The 21319-nt window shown below is 37.5% G+C and overlaps 1 protein-coding gene across 8 annotated transcripts in view; it reads left to right on the top strand.

Moving 5' to 3' along the window:
* Positions 1-21319, top strand: part of MECOM (MDS1 and EVI1 complex locus) — a 168814-nt gene that overhangs the window by 102398 nt on the left and 45097 nt on the right. For 6 of the 8 annotated variants that reach the window (XM_081234319.1, XM_081234316.1, XM_081234314.1 and 3 more), the window contains exons 2-3: positions 5547-5681; positions 17780-17882. In XM_081234319.1, coding sequence (XP_081090445.1) covers positions 17834-17882 — 49 coding nt within the window. In that variant the 5' untranslated portion in view covers positions 5547-5681; positions 17780-17833. Of the gene's footprint in view, positions 1-2582; positions 2651-2850; positions 2894-5546; positions 5682-17779; positions 17883-21319 lie in introns of those variants that run through there. The other 2 variants (XM_081234313.1, XM_081234318.1) reach the window with 2 other exon arrangements.

Here is a 21319-nt window from a genome sequence, read left to right as displayed (position 1 = left end):
CCAATATAAGGGAAAAAACTCCGAGGCCCTTTCCACGATTCCTAATTTAGCCAGGACCTGCCACTGATTCCATACGAACTTCTGTTTATCCACCGACGTTTCCTCCTTTTCAGAGCAGCTTTGTAAAGGGCAAGGAGGTGGGGGCCAGAGACAAGGGCAGGGGATTGGGGCGTTGAGCTCTCAGACCCCCTGATCAGGCCGCACTGTCTGAAGCAATCGGTTCCCCAGATTACTTGTATTTAACACACAATGCATCATAAAACAAATCCCTCATCCTGACAGGAAGAAAATAGAACAGCTCATAGCTCGAGCCGGTCTAATTTATGGCCAAATTAAAAAAAAAAAAAAAAAAAAAAAAAAGGTCGGGGGAGCTCCTACAATGGGCAAGTTGAGGAAGGGCAGGAAATCAATGGCAGCAGCAAGCCCGGAGCTCTTAAAGGTTCTCAAGCGCCGAATTCTATGGGAATATCTGACCGGGTTTTAGGTTATTTACAAAGGATTTTTCCTGTCCTACCTACCATTGCTGTGCGATTTTCCCGCAAACAATGGCCATTATCTGAAATAACAGTTCAATGTCACAGATAACAGGCCACCAAAACGAATTAGTCACCACCTCTTGTCATTTTCTCCCTTCCATCCCTCCCTTTTGTTACTATTTTTGTTTTTAAATCAGCATTTTGAGGAAATACAGATCTACTAGATTTACACGTCTATTTGCACTTGGAGAAAACAAAAAGGGACTTGTACCGTCTCCGTTTGCAGATGAAGTTTAACATAAACGCGCTTTCCATCCCGTCTCTCTCCACCCCTCCCCCTCAAGTGTCCCTTGACTCGCTTACTTTGCTTAACTTTCCACTGTTGAGCTGAGAAGTTGGATTTTGTCCATTTGTTTTTATGAATGGAGTTTTGTGATAAAAAGCGTTTATTTCCATTTAACCGATGGATTTTACTAAAATCTCCAAGCTTGGCTGGAGTAAATCCGTAGACACTTTTATTTTGCCATGCATTCCCTATATTCTTTCTTCCAATGTTGTTTCTGGAATGTGTTGATAAAAGCTGACCATATATATTTGAAAACTATTAATCACCATATAGTACTGATTCCCCCAAAACAACAGTTATGATGTTAAAAGTTAAAAAATAATCTGAGTTATCAATTCCACTTTGGAGCATTCATGATGTTTTAGTTAATGTATCAGAGAATATAGCAAACACTCACCAGACAATCGTCTACTTCTCTAAGTCCCTAATACGCTATTTGGGCAGGTTATATGCAAATAATGTTTCAGATTTTTAAATTCCTTCTTCTAAGAAAAATGTGATTTAAAAAGTAGCATGCTCTTCTGCTGACCTAACTATGATAATGAAGGGAAAAATCAAAGTACAAATTTCAATAATAATAATAAATACTTAACAGAAAACTGGAAATGTCCTTTTCAACTTTTTAGGCTACTGTTTTCGGAGAATTTCTAAAGTAATTATGGTTAGCGTGAGCCAGCGTCTCCTCAGCCTAAACCTCCTCCTCGCCCCCTCCAGCGCCTCACCCCCAGCCTCGTGCACACACCCTCACACCCCGAAAGCCCTTCTCCACCCCAATACTCCCACCCCCAACACACACACACACACACACACACACACACACACACACACACACTTACACTTGGGCTTTCAGGACACCGAAACAGAGGATATTTCCCTGGGGAAAGAAATCCTGCCTGGCGAGATCTCCCCATTGGTTGTTTACCCAGAGAAATCTACATGTTTAAGGGGGATGGTGCATCCGTAATCAGTCTGTCCCTATAGGACTGAGTCTTGGCGACCTTTTTGTGACCTCTCTCGCCAGAGGAGGCTGCTGTCACTTTAAAAATTTACTGAAAGAGGAGCCTGTCTGGCTTCCGATCACTCTGGGCGGCGGGAGATAGCTCCCTTTCTCCCTCGCCCCGGGTTCTTTCTGGATGGCCGAGCAGATCCTCTTTAAAGAGACAGTTCATGAAATAGAAACCCGGCGGCTGAGCTACGAGTTGCGAAAGGGGACGATCCCGTGAGGGTCTAGGACCGGGCAAGGCTCAGCGGAGGATCAGAAAGGGGGCTAGAGCTCCCCTCGCCTCCCCAGGCCCCCCACCTTTTCAAACTCTCCTCCTCCTGCTTGTATCTCCCCCCCCCCACCCCCCACCCCACCTTGGAACTGGGAGAGAGAAGTGGAAGAAGTTTTAGTGGGTTTCAGATAACTTTCATTACACATCGGGCTGATAAGAGCAAGAGAAAGTGAGAAAAGAGGGAGGTGATGTGAACCAGAAGGAATAGCTCGGAACTCATTTAGGAAGGGGGAAAAAAGCCAAAACACACCAAACTCGGGTCACCCAGACGAGAGGAGACTTCATTTCTGGTCTTAAAAATACACTGTTGGCGGACAATAAATCTGAAACGCGTGGTCCTGGCGAGCAGATCCTAGAGACGGACAAAGTTATCAGAGACCATTCGGAAATCGAGACGCGAGGCTTTTTTTTTAAACATCTCGAAATGTGGCTCGGGATCGTATGAAAGGATTTTCGTGCAGGAAACCTGGGGGCTGCTGATTATTTTATTTTGTTTGTTTTAATTCTTCTGTGATTGCCTTTTATTGCTGAGTTGAGGCCATAGAAATCTTAAGGTAAGAGAACTCACTTTAAAAAAAGAAGTCCTGGCGATGTACATAGTTTGTTACTTTGGACAGTTTCCTGCCTTGGCACCCCTTCTCCGGGGCGCCCCCCGCCCCCCAGCCGCCTTTTCCTACTTGCCCGCAGTCTCGCGGAGCCCTGTGCTTATCTACGTTGCCGGGACTGGCGATTTCCTTGTTCCTCCTGTGCAACGGTGTGGTCTGGACGCGTCTCCGGGGTGGGTCGTCCGGCCTTCGGTGGGTCTCTCTGCCGGCTGTCGGCCTCCTTTCCTCGCGCTCTTCTCCTCCTTCCCCTCCCTCCGTGTGTCTGTCCGTCGGTATCAGGGACTCAGAAGGTGGGGTTGCCAAAATCTGAATTCCTGGCACCGGCCACGCGACTTTGGAGCCGCTTTCGGCCGAGTTCCACCTTGCCAAGTAACAGCTTTGCTGTCCAACATCGTGTGCTGCTTCGCGAGAAAGTCACATTCGGACCCTTTGGCTAGATTGTGGGGATTTTTTTTTTTTTTTCCCCTTTCGCTGTTGGATTTTTGAAAGGGCCTTTCTCTAAAGTCCACCTAAAGGGAATTTTTTTTTAAAGCTATCTTTGGAACTTGACAGCTTTTAAAAACACAGGAGTGTGTTCGATGAAATGACGGAAGATGTGTTGTTACTTTATTTTATTCGAGATTTCCGAGACGATTAAGACATTTGGGAGACAAATGCAGTTGTGTTAGCAAATCAGAAGCGAATAATTCACCCAGGGGGGAAAGGTTTCTGGAGAAAGTTAAGCCTTTGTCTTGGGGCAAGAATACGGAGAGTAAGAAAGTTAATACGTTGGTGAAATATTTGAATAATCGTATTACATGTATGTAAAAAGACATTCTTTGGAAATGAACCTGTTTTTAAATTAATTTCACTGTTGACAGTGGCAATGGCAATAATGTTAACACAGAGTAAAATTACACCTAGAATTTTTATGTGCATATGCAGTACTTACCCTGCCCTTGCAAAAAGGGAATGCTAGAAAGCTAAGGGGATAAATGATTTTTGACTTTGAAATTAACAAGTTTCCCACGTCTTTCTGCAAATATGAAATGGAATTGGTGTTGCATTTCACTGCCTTCACCCTGTTTCCTTCATTAAACATTTCTCTAGTGTGTTAGTAGAACTACCTTTTTTGGGGGGGAGGGGGGCTAGTCAAGAAAACAAACAACAAATATCAACCAGAAATCAAAGAAACCAAAAAACAACAATCCCAACCTTTTACTCTTTTAAAGTGTGTATTGCTGATGTTATGCTCCTTCCAGACATGTGAGGAGGGGGGTAATCTCAAGTTGCCATTTAAGCTGCTCAGCATTGAAAGTTGAAGAAAACAACTTAAAGTTTGTAATTTTATAAATGAGAAATTGTTAAAATCTGTTCTTCTCACTAGAGAGGGTATTTAATATAGACTTTTTGTTGGTGGTGGTGCGAAGAGGCCTCCTTGAAAAAAGACTTGATTTGTGTGTGTGTGTGTGTGTGTGTGTGTGTGTGGCAATTATCATTCCTATCTTATGTTTCAATTTTTCTTTTTAAAATTGTGGGACTACTTATTGCCCTTTAATTGCCTCATGGCCAAAGGCTTATTCATAATGCCTCTTGACTAGAGCCCTCAGAGTACTGGGCTTCTTCTTGAAGTTTGTGGTGAGTTAATGACTTGAATCTGCAACTGGGTGATTACCTGAATTCTGTGCAAAATTGCTTTTGGTCTATGCACCTGAGTGTTTAGTTTTAACTTTTATAGGTATAGATACAGCAGAGTTCTGGGGCGGGTGGCGGGGAGGGGGTTATTTAATTCATCAATTAATGTTCTAGACTATATTGTTTAGTCTTTGATAGGAAACTTCCTCAAGTTTGCGCTAACTGATTGACATTAACATTACCAGACTTTCTAGTTATTTACCATCAGGTCAACAACTATGCAGCTTTTAATATTGATGTTTAAAACATTATTGCTACTCTTGATTCCGAATAGCCTTGTTTAAGTAGACAAGACCTTAAAAATGGACACTTCCCATCTTAATTTTTCTTTAATAGGTATCCTGAGTAGTGATTAATATTTAGCATAGGCCAAACATAAAATCTCATGAAAAATAACAACACTAACATACACAACCATATATAATGATGGCAATTTATGTCAACATTCTTACATATTTTTTACTTGTTCACAAGCCAGTTTTGGTATTTTACTTCCGAAACATAAAATTGAAATGTGCATTGGCATGTGTTACCTAAAAATTTAGGTTGACATATTTTGCACAAGTGTTTACCAATTATTTATTTTCATTTGTTTTTCTTTAGTTTGGTCGGAAGCATCAGTGAGACAAATCTTATTATCTTCTTCAATTACGGGTGTGATTTGTTTCACAGTAGTGCAGTACAAACTGAAAAGGAATTTGACAATATTTAGATTAAAGTTTTTAAATTGCACTAATTTAAAGTGAAAAAATATGTGAAAGTATACACTTACAAGGGAAGATTATCTGAACCTAAAATATTGACTTGTATAGTTTAGAAATATTATGTTAATATATGCTGTTCAATATTATTTTTCGAAAAAATCACATTGGATAAAACTAAGGCAATGGCACTCATTCATTCATAACAAGGAATCGAGCATTTTAAAAACCAATTAATCAGTTTTTGTAATAATTTACAATTGCTTTGTTCCTTTAAAGGCAGGACATTGCCACTTCTAAGATAACTTATTATTATTCCTTCTTTATTAATATGCATGCTGTCTGACTTTTTTTCTCTTAAGGATCCAAAGGAGGAATCATATATTTGAATAAAATATTTTCAAGCAATGAACCATTCTAATGAATGAACTGATAATGGAAATTGATTGTTCTCGTCTTCTTCCTTCTAGATCTTAGATGAGTTTTGCAATGTGAAGTTCTGCATAGATGCTAGTCAACCAGATGTAGGAAGCTGGCTCAAGTACATCAGGTTCGCTGGCTGTTATGATCAGCACAACCTCGTTGCATGCCAGATAAATGATCAGGTATGTTGTAAAGATTTTCTTGTCTTTCTTGGAGAGCACTAAAGTATCAGTGAAGCCTGAAGAATAAAAATAACAGTGAGCTTCAGTAGACCCTTGTGGCCTGTTTGTCGATATGGTGAAAGGTAATGCCCAAATATAAGATGCATAAAGTCATTTTCAGTACTTCTTTTTTGGGTAGTTTTTTCATTTTGTGCTAGTAAACTTCATAAATGCTCTAGTTTTCTGGGAATGACTGAATGATTTAAAAACTGAATACTACTTATTAGTAGCTGTTCTTTACCTTTCTTTTCCTTTGCTATCATAATAAGGAGACATTCATAGAAAGTACTGAACTAATCAAGAACATTGAATTTATGCAGAAATTGGAAGTGATACACTTGAAATATTATATAGATTTTATTTTAAATAATAGGTAGAGGTATATGTCTGATCTATGTGTGAACTTGTCTGATTATGCATTTGATTTGCCTAATTATAAACGAGAAACACTTTTAGATTAATCAAGTAACATTTTTTGTTGTTGTTTATGTGAAATGTTTAAAAGTATCACTGCTGGAAATTGCTTTATGGAGGCTCATGCAGTGAGGTTAACTTTAATAACAATAACTATGAAACAAGATCATGAAAATATCAAGAAACATAGTTTGCACTCAATAAAGTGAGGTTATGAATCTTGTAACTTAGTATGACAATACTTAAAACAAGAAGAACTTCAACCTGCTAAATTTTGTTTTATAAACATCGTTGAGTTAGAATATAGTTATATTATCATCGTTTATTCCTTTTAAACCGATGGTTATGTAAATCAAATATGTTTCAAAGACCATATTAAAATGGTTGCTTGGCAAATCTACTATGAAAATCACCACCAAGAAAAAGAAAAGTTTAAATTAGATGTTTCCATTTGAAAGCTGGTAAGTAATGCTAGCGTCATATGGTCTAAAACTCTGTTTCAATCATTGTTATGAGATTATTCTTTGGCATTTTACCAGCTACTAGATAATTTTTACTGACTAAACTGTATAAGAGGTAGTAAATATAAAATTAGGTTTAAATGGGAGTTATTTTAAAATCTTCAACATATATCAAAAATAATAAACGAATCAACTGTTTTTTTCCCTTTGTTGTAAGAAAACAAGAGACATTATTGACAAAGGAAAACATTATTAAATTAGCTATTGATCGTAAGCAGAAAATATCCCAAGTCCGTCATATGAGTTACTGTCACCATCAACAGCAAACATTTCTGAGCACTGACTATATGTAGGTGTGGGTATTACATAGGTGTTGTAAATGAGTGAATTGTGCGTGTGATGCTTCCTAAAAAAGGAACTGAAAGACCTCAAAAGGCAGCTGTAAGATGAAATAATGTAATTATATCATAATAGTTACTTGCTATCCATATTTACTGACAACAGGAGCTATTTCCTTAGACAGATAAAACTGTTGAGGATCAGTGAAAAGATGGTTGAAGAATGAGACTTGTGGCCAATACATTTTTTCATTTAATAGTTATGGGTCTAATATTTTTTAATAAATATACTCTTGTCCTTGGGAATTGTGATCTCATCAAAAAGGAAACTATTTTGCTGTTCTTAAGTATGAATTAGATTGCTTATTAGAGTAGGCATTTATAATTTTCACATGGTTCCTTTTGAGGTACACATTGTAAAAGGCATTGCTTTCGAAAGAAAATATGATGGCTTTGTATCTTAATGAAGAGCATGTTTACATATTTTAACTGAAGAATCAGGGAAAATAGTTAATCAGGAAAACCATAAAAGGCCAATATTAGACATACACTATTATTTCTGTAAGTTCTCATTTTAAACTTATGTATTATGCTGGCAGAAATCTAAGATGGTAAGAGAGTACATATCAAATAACATAGTTGTGAAATTGACATTATATGGTCAAGTACGTTCACCCATAAACAACAAGAGGAAAGTCAGAGGTAAAAGTCAGATTTGTGTGATAGACATATATGCATACAATCACACTTAACCCAGTTGACAAGACAAACGAGAGCAGACATCAAAATAGTGTATGCATATATTATAAACATACTCATCTATAAGCATGTATGCATCTTTTCTAAAAGCCAATTAAGACTAGCAATTCCAGGCAGCTTTGAAATGTGAATGTTGGACTAGGTGCAATGATAAAAGAGCTGACTAAAGAGATTCTCTAGGTCTATTTTTTCACTCTGTTTTCTGTGAGGAATAGGAGCTGCCAAATGGTGAATAAGCACAACTCATCTCATAATGAACGCTCCCACTGTGTGAGATATTATTTAATATCCAGATATAAAGAGACACCCTGGATCAGGAGTAATTATTAAACATTAACAACATCAACTCACCTGCACACACAAAAGCAAATTAAGCACGTGACAAAAAACTGTAAAAAGTGTTCCTCTTTGCTCTGATTCTTAGATAGAGCTCAAGTTTATAAAATGAATTTTAAATAAGTCCTGGGCTTTAAAAATGAAGAATTTCAGGGGAATCTTTCAACTGCAAACTAGTCATTGCAATAATTAGGGCATCCAACAAAGAAGGGAGAAGATGACCTAAAACAAAAAGGAGGGTATAAATTATAGTTGACTTTTGCAAAGATATGTATTTTTTAAAATTCTAATATTAAAGATCAAGTTTAGTCAATTTGGATCAGTTTTATAATGATGTGAAGGAGTTCTACAAAAGAGAATTAATGTGTCTGCTAAAGATGATAATACAGTTTGATAATAGTGGGACAGTCAAAACACGTTGTCTTGGGTAAAACTTGTATTTGATTTGTTTGGGGTGATGAGGTACTTAGAAACAGCCTAGGTTTAGATTTTCAGGTAAAGCTGATAAAGCGTGCAATCTGTTTTGTATCATAAAGGCAAAGGCTATTCAATGAACATTTTCCTAATACCTCTCTACAAGCATTTTATTTGAGGGGATTTTTCGGAGTTTAAATCTTCCAATAGATTTCTGCACGTTATTTTATTGCAGATTTCTTTTTTTCAGGCGAGAGTGAGCTTTGTGGCAGCTTTTTTCTTGACAGTGCTGCCTAGAAGACTCGAGTTTATTGTTTTTAGATGTCTTTTTCCTTTCATGTTTTCAAAATTATTGCAGTGATGTTTTTGGAGATAGAAATTCTGAAAACACTGGCATACTTGCTAAACCATAATTTCTAAGCAGCTGCAGCTTCTGACTGATATCCTTATTCCCCCCTGAAAATATTGTATTAACTACAGTAATTTATCTTTGTAAAAGAAGGCCGCACCAAAGACACTAGTAAATTAAGTCACACTCCAGTCATAAAATAGTAGATCCACTAAAAACACCCAAGGCTCTTTAGCCTTGAAGTCCTAATTATTTTTCCCCGTATTCCTTAAAGTTTTTGTACAGTGTTACATAGCTATACTACTGTGGCACAGCCTTTAGCTGGAAATTTTTACTGAGACAGACAATGCTTCAATATCTTTACATTTTAATGGTCTGAATTATCCCTGGTTGAGGATCCAGAACTGGCACTGGGAGGTAGATCAGGGCAGAAGCAAAAGCGGAGAATTGGATAATGAAAGTTCTTTCCAGAATAGGTCCTCAAGAGGACCAAATATGTAGAGGAAGCATGGAAATTGTTTATTAATTATTCAGAGATTTCATTACATCTGGAAGCACCCATGTGTTTAACGTCAAGTGGACCAAACACCTAGATGATTTACTGTTTTTTTTTTTTAATCTGGATATTTTGATGTCCTTTTCTTTGTTGTCTTGTAGATATCTTACTTTTACACCCATTTTGATGGGTGGATGGAGCATGTTGCATTAGATTTGTTCTCACCCTGCTCCCGCCTTTCCCTCCATCCTTTGATGAGTTTCCTCAGACCTCCACATTGCTATACCCTTCACCTAGATCAAAGGCAAGTGGACCCACAGACCCCTAGGTACCTCACATCAGGCCAGTTCTTATCTAGGATATGTTCATAAGTTTAGTGTACTTATCAAATAGCTCTCTGGACACAAGTTTTCCTCTAATACTTCTTCATGGTGAAACCATTTTGGTTGTAATCAGGTCAGTATGGCCCAATTCGTGTAAGTGAACTTTTTTGACTTACACAAGACCTACCTTTCCACTCATGATAATGAGAAAGATCTGGGCATGTGATTTGGGGTAACATTTTATAGGTGTGCATCACAGAAAGGAACGCAATTTCATTCAAGCTCTTGGCCTGCCCTAACATGGTCTACAAGTGGAATAAAGTTCTCAGAAACCCAAGACATTATTAATCTTGTCATTTACACAAGGTGATAAGTTCTTTCATTTTTAAACGGGCCCTTGACAGCTGGTATTTAGTAAGTAGACTGTTCCCTCTGAAGAAAACAAAAGGTGTCGATAAGAGATTATCTAATGCCTGATGTATATTTTGAAGAAATAAGATCTAGAAGAAGGAGTGCCCTTCAGAGAATACAAGGTCAGAATTCACTTAGGGGATTCTGCCAGCTCCCTTCTCGTTGAGGAACAGCAGCAAGATTCTACAGTGTTTTCAGTTGGATCAGGCATTGTTCTCGTTTGTGCTTTACCTTATAAAGTTTTAACTGCTTCCAGGACCATCATGGCTGAACTGGCACACCCACTTTCCCTCTCCCTGGGTCCACGTCAGCGGTGCTATCAGGCTGCTGTGACACTATAACAGTATTATTACTGCAGGCTTATTATGGACTCAGTTATCAAGTTATTTTCTTTGGCTTTTTACTGAAAAAAAAATGTATGCCTACATCATTCAATTAATGCAATTTGTGCAAAAAAGCAAAATGTAGTATCTTAGCCTCTCTCTACTTTTTAAACATGTTTGCGTCAACTGTCAGGTAATTTGTTAATTTGCTCTTCCTTTACAAGGATTTCTGTCCACATTTTCTATGACCTCTTTTGATGTTAAAATTATTATTGGCTTTGGCCATTTTCTTTGCTTTGCTTTTAAGTCAAGTTCCACTTTTATACCAAAGTTATGCTCTGCTGTTTTAAGATGAATGCCAGCTGGCAATACCCAGAGACTGGCTTTGTGAACGGTGCCTAAGCTGACTTTGGGGGGATGCTGTCTGGCTGATAAGTTACTTCCTTCACCCGAAGATGAAACTGTCTCAGACATAGTCTGTCATTTGATATTTACATGATAAAACAAATAGCATCCCCTCCCCACAAAAAAATTTCCCTCATGTAATTATACCCAGCACACAACCCTGCCATAGCACTACACAGCCTAGGAATTTTTACCAAGATCCACAAACCACATAAATTGAAAAAAGATGATCGGCACATTCTAAGTAATTAATATTTGCATGTACGCAACACTTTTCATTCAGGAAGACCTAAAAGCATCACAACCATACCAGACTCCAGCTATTTCTGGAATGGTACCAAAAAGATAGTTGTCAGAATTCATTACAAGCCAGTCATCGAGGAGGAAAACATGTTGGTCAAGAACACAAGAAGCACCTCCAGTCTAATAAAAAACCCAAAGAGGATCTTTAGCTTCCTCGCTTCCCAGGCATTCTGAAACTGTTCAGAATGATCAATTTTCACAGAGTCAGACAAAATGACCACATTAAAGACAGGTGGTTAATGAATATTTCTTGTGGGGTCTGTAGAGAGATCCTTAGAGGTTATTTAACAGGACAACTTGCAAGGCTTCCAGGCTAGGTACACTGTAGGCTCCAGGTATAATAATGTGTATCTTTATCACTTGCCCTGTTCTTGCAAACTAGAGTCAACAGTCAATCCTTTCTGTTTTGTTTCATCCAATAAATTACACTTGGCTTTCTCTTCATGTTCTTAATGAAGAGATAAAAATGTGTGGAGCAGAACTTCTCCTTCGTTAATATTTTTGTTCTGAAAATAGCCAGTGGATACATATAATTTTGTTTTGGAAGCAGATACAGCAAGACGGTACCTGACATTTCTCAGTTAATATTTTATAGTCTTTAGACTGTTACCTTAAAGACGAATTCAGGATACTATGTCTTTGGAGGAACTAAGGAAACTAAGGATGGTTTGCTTTAGCGAAGCTTGGCCACGATAATGCTTCCATTCTGTTGGACAAATATCTTTACATTCTGTCATCAATCTCTGTCTGCTGAAGATACTTTTAGTTATCTCCTACTAATCAGGATTAGAATGTGTAATAGGGTCCTTCTTTCAGAGGTTAAAAACTTGTCACTCCTGCCCTCCTGAGTAGGGGTTTCCCATGTTGCTATGGAAAGATCAGGGGTCCAGAGCAAGTTTCCTAAAGCCAGCACATATGCACACGTTGTCTCTGTGGACTTGATGTTACCTCTGTAGCACCAAGACTGACAGATGTGTTCATATCAAATATTGACTTTGTTCAGACATGCAAATGGTCACTTATCTCCCCTTCTATCCACACTCTAAACATTAAAGTTCCATTCAGCTTTTCCTAGTCTTCGGACTGGTAAATTGAATGAGGCTATAGAAAATAAAGCATTCAGGCTGATTGTTAGGAGGTGGGAAGGAAGAAATCAACTGTCTACTTCAAAGTGAAAAGACGGCAATAGTCTGAAAAAGTTGTCTCTCAGTACAGATTTTGCAGGGAGTACATTTCTCTATTATTTCAATTATTACAACTTCCTGAATAGGTTGAAGGTCACTCATAATTCACACTTCTGCCATTTTCAGACATGCCAAATGCAGTCTATTAAGCATAAATAAAACTTCCAGTGCTTGACCAGGAAAAATAAATGGGAATTCATAACAATGAGTCCTTATTCATCTTTTTAAAAGTAAATGATGTTTTCTTTCTTTCTTGTTTTCCCTCTGTGCACTGAATTTTTCTTCTGTCTCAGTAATACAAGCATAATACTTTGAATCGATCCAAGCATAGCAAACTAGACAGCAAGTCTGGTCTGACAGATTCTAGATTTTTCTATTTTATAGGATAATAAACAAGAACCCACATTATTGCCATTTATAAATACAAATGGTAGCATCATCAATTTGATGGAGGAATAGGTTGAACACAGGCTGTGACAGTACAAAACAGAATTAATCTGAAAGTCTTTTATAGCCTATTACCTTTGCTATCAGAATGCTTACAACTGTCCATACTCTCTTTAGTGGCTGTCCTCTTGGGCTTAAATAACAAAAGGAAATGAATATTTAATAAAGTGTGATTAATTTCGGTTCCAACTGTATATAATAAATAGTTATCTATAACACATATTACATATAATATGCAATTTATAAAATGTATAATTGTATATAACTTATATGATCTATAATAGAATTAATCATGTGCCATTAAATATTAATTTATGTTAATATGTAAAATATGAGATTACTAATATCTTGTGCAGATTTTAAAATGTCCCTAAAATGTATACTTTGCCACACTTATAAATCACATATAAATATATAATATATCCAAGCACATATATACTTATATATAACATTGTATGAAAATATTCATTTTGGCAGTCTAAAATTTGCTAAATCAAATCCACATCACCACTGTCTTTTACCTTTAGCTTAGCCTTATGAATATTAACTGAACAGATATGCTTTTGATATTTGGAGCCATTTCAAGGTTTGATTAAAATAAATTAAGAATAATAATTATTTTTTAGAGTAATTCCTATATACATGCATAATATTATATTTATGCCTTAAATTGTGAATTTCACCAGTAGTAAAAGTGAACAATTTGAGGGATTTCTCGTTTTATCTTCAAATATCTGAATGCTTTAGAATTTTTTAAAAAAATATTAAGAAATTTCACTAGTGTGATATTTTGGCAAATTTTAAAATAAAGAATATAGAAAGATCTATTAAACCTTTTACTATAATATTTATTCTTATAAATTAAAGTATTCAGGGATTTAGTTATAATATCCATACTTACAAGGACAGAGATAAAGCTTTCTGGAAAAATTAAAAAGAGTCCAGCAAGATATTGGAAAAATTAAATTTTTCCTATGGTAAAATGAAAAGACTACCTCAACTTTCAAAAGTTTCCGATATATGGAGAGTTAGGTCATGTTCATAACATGTTGTGTTTCTGGAATTTGGTATTAGCTACCAAATAGAAAACTCTAAAGGAGTTAACGCAGTTTAAAAATATTTATCATGACTTTTAAAAAATGGAATTCTCATATAGTCCTATTTTCTTACACTAAAAGGCCCCATTCCTCTAATTTTTCACCTTATATTGGGAGAGATTGTGTTCTCCCTTCTAGTAGAGCATTCTGAGAGACATACAGCAAAATAATAAATCAACAACCCTTTTGTATCCATTCCAACTTTTTCTAAGTGGGATTTTGAGCCCCTCTTTAAATACTTGAGTTGAATTCATCACAAAATCCCAGATCCAGGACATTTTTATTTTGGTTCCAGATAACTTTTTCCATAAAACTCCCTGATGGAAGAGACCTGTTAACTCTTTTATGGAATTTAACAGAGGAATTGATTCCCTTCCATTTTTATCTAACACAAAACCCGGAGAGGTTATATTAGTCATGTCTCTGCTTCGGGTACATAACTCAGATGACATGTAATTCATAGGACTGTAATATATAGCCGAAATTTTGAGAATACACTGATTTTAAAGATGTTATGATAACATTTTTATAAGCATGGTCAAGCATACTTAATAGACAAACCTGCGGGAGAAGCTACATAAATCACTTCCATTCTTTATTATATTTTTAGTTGCTGAAAGACCCATTTTCTAATATAAAAGCATAGATGCGATAACGTTTTTTTCTGAAAGGCTTGATTCCTCCAACATTACATTCCATCTTTCCCCCACATAATTGTTTTGAGGCAACAAATAGTCATTATGTTTTCATTTAAACTATTTCTCTCACTTCTCAAACGCCTGCTGGTATATTGTTATTGCTAGAACATAAACCAACTTTGTATGTAGACATCTCTGGATTCAAGCATTCAAATTACACTTTGGGACCATTGTAATTATAAGAGCAAAGACATAATTTTGCTTAAGTCTCTGTAAAACCCAAAGAGTTGAGATATAATGAAATGGCAAGTGGTGACAACACCTTGAAAAAAGCACTGGATTTCTAAGGGTGGTAGATGGGGCTTCAAGGCACATTCTTACTACGATATGAGGAAGCATGCCCAGAATCTGCCCTCATTACTTCGGGCTCTTGCCAGTTCTTTTCAAACCTCAGTTTCATGAGCACCATAAAAATTCACTTAAAATCGAAAAGAACACCTTGAAGTTAAAACCCACTCTGCTTTGCCTTGCCTTTCGTGGCCTGGAATGTCACCTTTTACCTCCAGTAAATAAAGCCAACATCAATGCTCTTCCGTGTCTTTTATTTTTTATGCGCTCAGTATTGTTCACATGACAATCTGGACACTTAAAGGGAAATTACAGTAGTGATCTATGTCCCGGCAAAGAGAATTATCTTTCTAATGTATAGTTACAGTGTATCTATCACTTTCTTTTGTTTCTTGGACTGTTCACACTGGATTGAGTAAATCTAAAATGGAATTAAAAGAGACATGATTAATAGTGGACTCTATTATTCAAAAGAAATAATGATATCATAATACTTTCTTCCAATGATCTGGCATGTGTGTCTCTGCAGCATTCCCCAACAGAGACAATTGTACTGTTTTACGGTCTTTCGGAATATTGTCTCTTTAACCTCACTGTTTCCGAGAAGCCACTGAAAAGTTCTAATATGTCACAATTCAAATATCAACATGTTGTTGGAAAGGAAGCTAATAAGTTAAACCTTTGAGAGATGCCAAAAGAAGAGGTGATTCAAACTGTTGAGAGAAGTCTATTGTTTTCTAAGGGGAAATAGAACTCTAGAATGAAACAGGGCACTAATAAGCATTTAACTGGAAAGTTTAGGGGGAAAAAGCAAACGCACACTTTTTTTTTTTTTTTTTTTTTTAAATCTGGTAACTTTTTGAGCAGAATTATTCCTCTGAGTGTACTTCCAGAGAAGGGAAAATGTGAACGTTAGGGTTAATAAGATACAAACTGTTAATTCTCTGGTTTTTATAGAATCACCACATAACAAAGAGTAATTTTCCTAAGATAGCCTGGATTTTATCTAAGGATAGAGATAAAGAATATTAGGTTATATTATATTAGGGCAACATTTTATGTTTGGCATTATTTTCTATAAAGCAACTTCATGTGGTTAAATTACTGTTGCATGAAAAAAATGATTTTATTTTGACAGGAAAGAAACTAAGCAGAAAATACTCCTCATTGAGTTATTTTTTGAATTTAGCACAGTTTTGTACTCTGGTCTTTTTAAAGGAAAATAAACAATTGGAGTTTAGAGCCACCTACTGGAATGAAGAGGCACGTACTTATGTTTAATGTCCTCTGCTTTTCAAGAGATAAACAGATAAATATAATTAAAGTTATGCACATTTCTGTTGATCTTATAAAACGTTAAATTACTCAACTTTTCTCAGTTTGAAATAAGTGGTCCTGTAAGAAACCACAGGTAGAGCAATGTCTTCTCAAAATAGATCCTTCCCATTTCTTAGTAGGGTGTGCCAATTTGTGTTATGTGATTTTTCTCCCCATTGCATTGAGACTGAGCAGAATTGAATCCCTAGTTTTATTGTTGCCATTGTTGCTTTTGGTGGTATGTGTGTGTGTGTGTGTGTGTGTGTGTGTGTGAGTGTGTGTGAATGTAATTGTTCTCATTTTCACCAGTTAACTGTATAACTTTATTCTTTCTTTCATAACCTCTATCTGGTTACAGAATCATTGTTTAATAAATAATCCTAGAATAGAATTAAAAACTAAGAACATATTATCTTAAAAAGGAAAGGCACCTTAAATATTTTCATGATTAAATCCTTTTTATATTGAGAGATAATTGACATATAACATTATATTAGTTTCAGGTGTACAACATAATGATTTGATGTTTTTATATGTTGCAAAGCAGAATTAAATACTTTTATAAATGAAGAAACCCGGAATCCTGGACAAGTAGATTGGGCAATGACCTACCTAGGGTAACCACGCGGGTCAGGGGAAAGGTAGGCAGCTCTTGGAAATTATAGGTCAGGGTTTTTTCCACAGTTGCTCCACTGCTTTTTAGTCAGTTATTAATGGATTTCTTAAATCCTTCCTCTCATCAGCATTTTGCTAGAAAGTAAGAGGAATAAGCACCACCCCCAAACCCTGGTAAAGGAATCAATTGAAGGCATAATGCCCGCTTTCAAAGAGTGGGATCAGTATCTGGGTCATGAAGGCAGGTCCTGGACCTGTGAGTGGCACTTTTTTTTTTTTTTTTTTTTTTTTTTTGCGGTACGCGGGCCTCTCACTGTTGTGGCCTCTCCTGTTGCGGAGCACAGGCTCCGGACGCCCAGGCTCAGAGGCCATGGCTCACAGGCCCAGCCGCTCCGCAGCGTGTGGGATCTTCCCGGACTGGGGCACGAACCCGTGTCCCCTGCAGCGGCAGTCAGACTCTCAACCACTGCGCCACCAGGGAAGCCCGTGAGTGGCACTTTTGATCGGTAAAAGAGGGATTAAGTTTTTAAAAAACAAAATGCTCTCCTTTGACTATGTTCTACACAGATTTTGTTGTCATGATTCTTTATGTTGTGTCCCTTCAGCCTATTACCTTAAAAGCTCCTTGTTGAGAAGGTGCTACTTTTGAGAACATGCTCGAGGGGAGTAATTGTGCCCCTGCCAGTCTTTGCTAGTTCACTGCTGGATAACGCAAGACACATTCAACTCTCTGAGTATGTGTGTGGCTCCCTAGAGTAAGGAATTCAGAGAAGGGATTGTTCTTTGTTAAACATTACACAGGGTGTATGTGACACAGCAAGCCTCGCATTAAGAAAATTTGATTTGTGAAGTGGGAGCTGGAAAAGATTTATGAATTGGCATGAGAGTCACAGCTTTCCATTTGTCATCAGAGGGCTAGTTCTCAGTGTATAAAACAGGAAAGCTAGTTCTTTTGATGAAAATAAAAAGGAATATTTTTGTTAAGGTATGGGAAAATGTACAGCTATCTTAGTGTATATCTTGCCCTTTCTTAATATTCACTTCTCTTTCTCTCCCCCCACCCCTTCATGGTCTCTTGAAGATATTTTATAGAGTAGTTGCAGACATTGCACCAGGAGAGGAGCTCCTGCTGTTCATGAAGAGTGAAGACTATCCCCATGACACTATGGCACCGGATATCCACGGTTAGTACCACTCATGCCACCATCCGCACCACCCTCATTTGGAGACTGTGATGGAGCATGCCAAAGGGTCCATCACACTTGGTACTTGTTAGTTTCCCTGGGTAGTCAATGTCAGTTTTAAGAAATTCCTTCTCACAGAGTAGCTATTTTCTTGGTCTGACATCTGGCTAATATTACGGTGAAGCTAAAGTAAGCAGAGGTCTTCTCTGAAATGGAGGTCAGAGGAATTTTGAATATTTGGACTGAAGCATCACATAGGTAAACCTTTTGTCAGTGCCTTAGACTATAGTGAGAGTCCTTTCACTGTACAAAAGTCATTTCAGGGAGCTTGGGCTTGGGCTTTTGTATATCTAGCAGTTGTTTCTCCCATCTAATGTTCTAGTACTGGGAAAAGTATTTCTACTTGAGTAAAATCCTAGCCAGCATGAGCATATGGGAGAGGGCTGGAGGGATGAGGATTGGGAGAAAAGTAGAGATGAGGAAATTTTTGAGCCAGAGGAATTTGTATTTGTCAGAGACCTATTCTAAATTAAAGAAGGGGGGATCAAAAAGAATTATAATTACTAGGGATGTATATTCAGGTAAGAGTAAAAGGAAATTTTATTTGTATTGATTTGTATCATCGGGATGAACGTTTAAGACTGTTTTCTTTCTTTTTCCTGTTTCTCTCCCCTCATATAATGTGATTTGATTTAGCATAATCTAGTGGTGTCTCTAGAGTGTTTTTATAGTTGGAAGGACCACTGGGAAGGGTTACCAGTGAGAGGTGAGGATGGCTCCACTTTCCATCTCTCTGGCATTCCAAACAGGAGAAACTCAGCCTCTGCATCTGCAGCTCCAGCAAAGAAAGCTACCACTGTTGGCTGGCTCTTTACTTGAACATTTTTCTCCTTTGGCTGAGCTGCATTCTGCCTCTTTGTAGATTATACCAGTTGTATTTTGAGGAGCCTTTTGGAACTTGTTTTCTTCTTAGAAACTGTGACAAGTCAATGGCCTCAGAAACCCAGACTTCTTAACTAGCCTTGTAGAATTTGAGCCTGAATGGGGAGACTGACCCAGTGGGAAAGGGCTCTTTGACAGCAGGGAGTGCTCAGATGATAAAAAAAAAAATTAATTTGGACTGTCTCTGGTACAAGGCATCTTTCATCAGTGAATGTTTGCTCTAAAAAGGTTTTCAAACAATTATTTTTTTAAAATATAAATGGTTACTGTACTATTCTAAAAAGCCTAAATAGAGGTGACTATTTTTCTTTTAGGGCTACCATTCATAAGTTACCTGCCTTTACAACACTCTGGAACCCATCGGTTGCTTTTCATTTTCACTGTGTCATACCCATATCCATACATATACCCGATATGTTAAATATAATGTTTATAATGTTTACATGGTGATTTGTATTTCATACTTCTAGGATTTAATGTTTCTTAGAAAAGAGAAAATAAAACACATGCATTGTACACCTACTGTATGCTAGATATTTTATGCTCTCCATTTAGTGTCTCATTTAGTCTTTTAGACATAGATCAAACCTGTAAGAAAGGAATTATTTCCATTATACAGATAGGAAAACGAGGCCATATAAGGCTAAGTAAATTGACCAAGACCACATGGCTAGAAAGTGGTAGAGGCAGCATTCAAACCAAGGTCTTGCTGTCTCTAAAGCCTATGCCTTTTCATAGGCCTGGAGGTTGTTTGTGTTCAGACTGCTGGCTGAGATCCTAAATTTAGATCTTAAACATGTGAATAGTGTCACAAACTATAGGAAACGTTTCCATTACCTAATTTATGTTATTGAGAAACCTGTCTTACAGCTGAGGTGATTTATTTTAAAATAGCTCCCTCTTCTTTAACCAAGTCCAAAGGTGACAAACCCTACTGAATCTACATACTAATTTCTTTACTTTTCTGGCCCCTGTGTTATTGGTTTAGTTTAAACTAAACCAGTATCGTATATGGATCACAGCAGCAGCGACCCGTTTGACCTCTCTGCTTGGCTTCTCAAGCTGCAATGGGGCATTCCAACTTTCAGTGGCTTTCTGTACCCTTCTTAGCATGGACCTAAAAAGCCCCTAGTGACCTGCTACCCTCTCTAACTTCATTTCCCACTCCTCCCCTACATGCACCCTATAAACCTGTCACACTTTACTATAGCTTTGCCTTTCCACGAGCCTGCCCTGCTCTTTCTTGCCTTCGTCATTGGTCCATGCTATTCCCACCGCCTGAAATGTCTTCCCTCATGCTGCTTCACCTGGCTGATTCTTCCTCGTTACAAAATCTTTGCTGAACCTCTCTTCCTCAGGATAGATGGATTTGGTATATTCCTCTGGGCTCCTAATTTAGGCCTGTGCATGCATCTGTCATAAGATGTATCACACTAGTTGTTCACATGTGTATCCCCTTGGGTTTCTTATGTATTCATTCCCTAGCAAAATGCCTCACATTCAGTAGGTGACTAAAATATTCCCTCAAAAACATTTGGTCAGTGAATAACTGGATATAGGTCCTGGCTGCAGGTCTGTAACCCAGGGATGATGTATCGTGTTGTTGTCCTCTGTGTCTTTCAGCATTGTGAGCTGTTTGCAGGACTTCTGTGATGATATCTGTGTGATCAGTGCATAGTATGGCCTCATGAGTGGGCTGAAAGCTATTCCAATAAAAAGAATAGAAACAATGGCGTCACTACCTGACACTCCATAGCCTTGTTATCCCTGGCCCCCACTATTACCATTTATTTATCTTAGTGATTTAAAGTGCAAACGCATGATATGCTGGCTATTTAACAAAGCCATGCCAATTAGCACTGGCCCTGAGGGAACATAAATGAGCCTAGAAAAGTGCTAAAATCATGCTGTGCCACATTATAAGTAATGACAAATGTCAAAGCATTTCCAAGTTTATTGATATTAGCCAGGCTTAAGTATGGCTCAGATAGGGACTCTGTCCCGTGTCCCGTCCAGGTAACATGGCACAGCGAGAAGGGTATGGAACGGAGATGTGTGTTCAAAGTCTGACATAACCATTTAGCTCTATGATCCCTGACTGGTTACTGAACTTCTCTGAGCATCAATACCCTCATCTGAAAATTGGGATACAAATCTGACATATCATTCCTCACAGTCAGGTTTTAGGAATATCAATAATCCATGTACAGGATTGAGGACATAATGATACTCAGTAAGTGGTCATTATGACTTTCAATATCCTGTGAATATTAAACCCTGGTAGGGTTTCGTCATAAAGTTTTATCTGATAAGAAAGCTATACGAGAGCCACAGCAATCACTTCTGTTATTATTGTCCTGGCTTCTTTACATTTATTATTTCTTTTTTTCTTTTCTTTTCTTTTTTTTGCCACACTGCACGGTATTCGGGATCTTAGTTCCCCGACTAGGGATCAAACCCGTGCCCCCTGCAGTGGAAGTGCAGAGTCTTAACCA

The sequence above is a fragment of the Mesoplodon bidens genome (assembly GCF_964165515.1).
Source record: "Mesoplodon bidens genome assembly, chromosome: 5".
NCBI classification, from domain to species: Eukaryota; Metazoa; Chordata; class Mammalia; order Artiodactyla; family Ziphiidae; genus Mesoplodon; species Mesoplodon bidens.
This window is presented reverse-complemented; position numbering and strand designations above follow the sequence as displayed.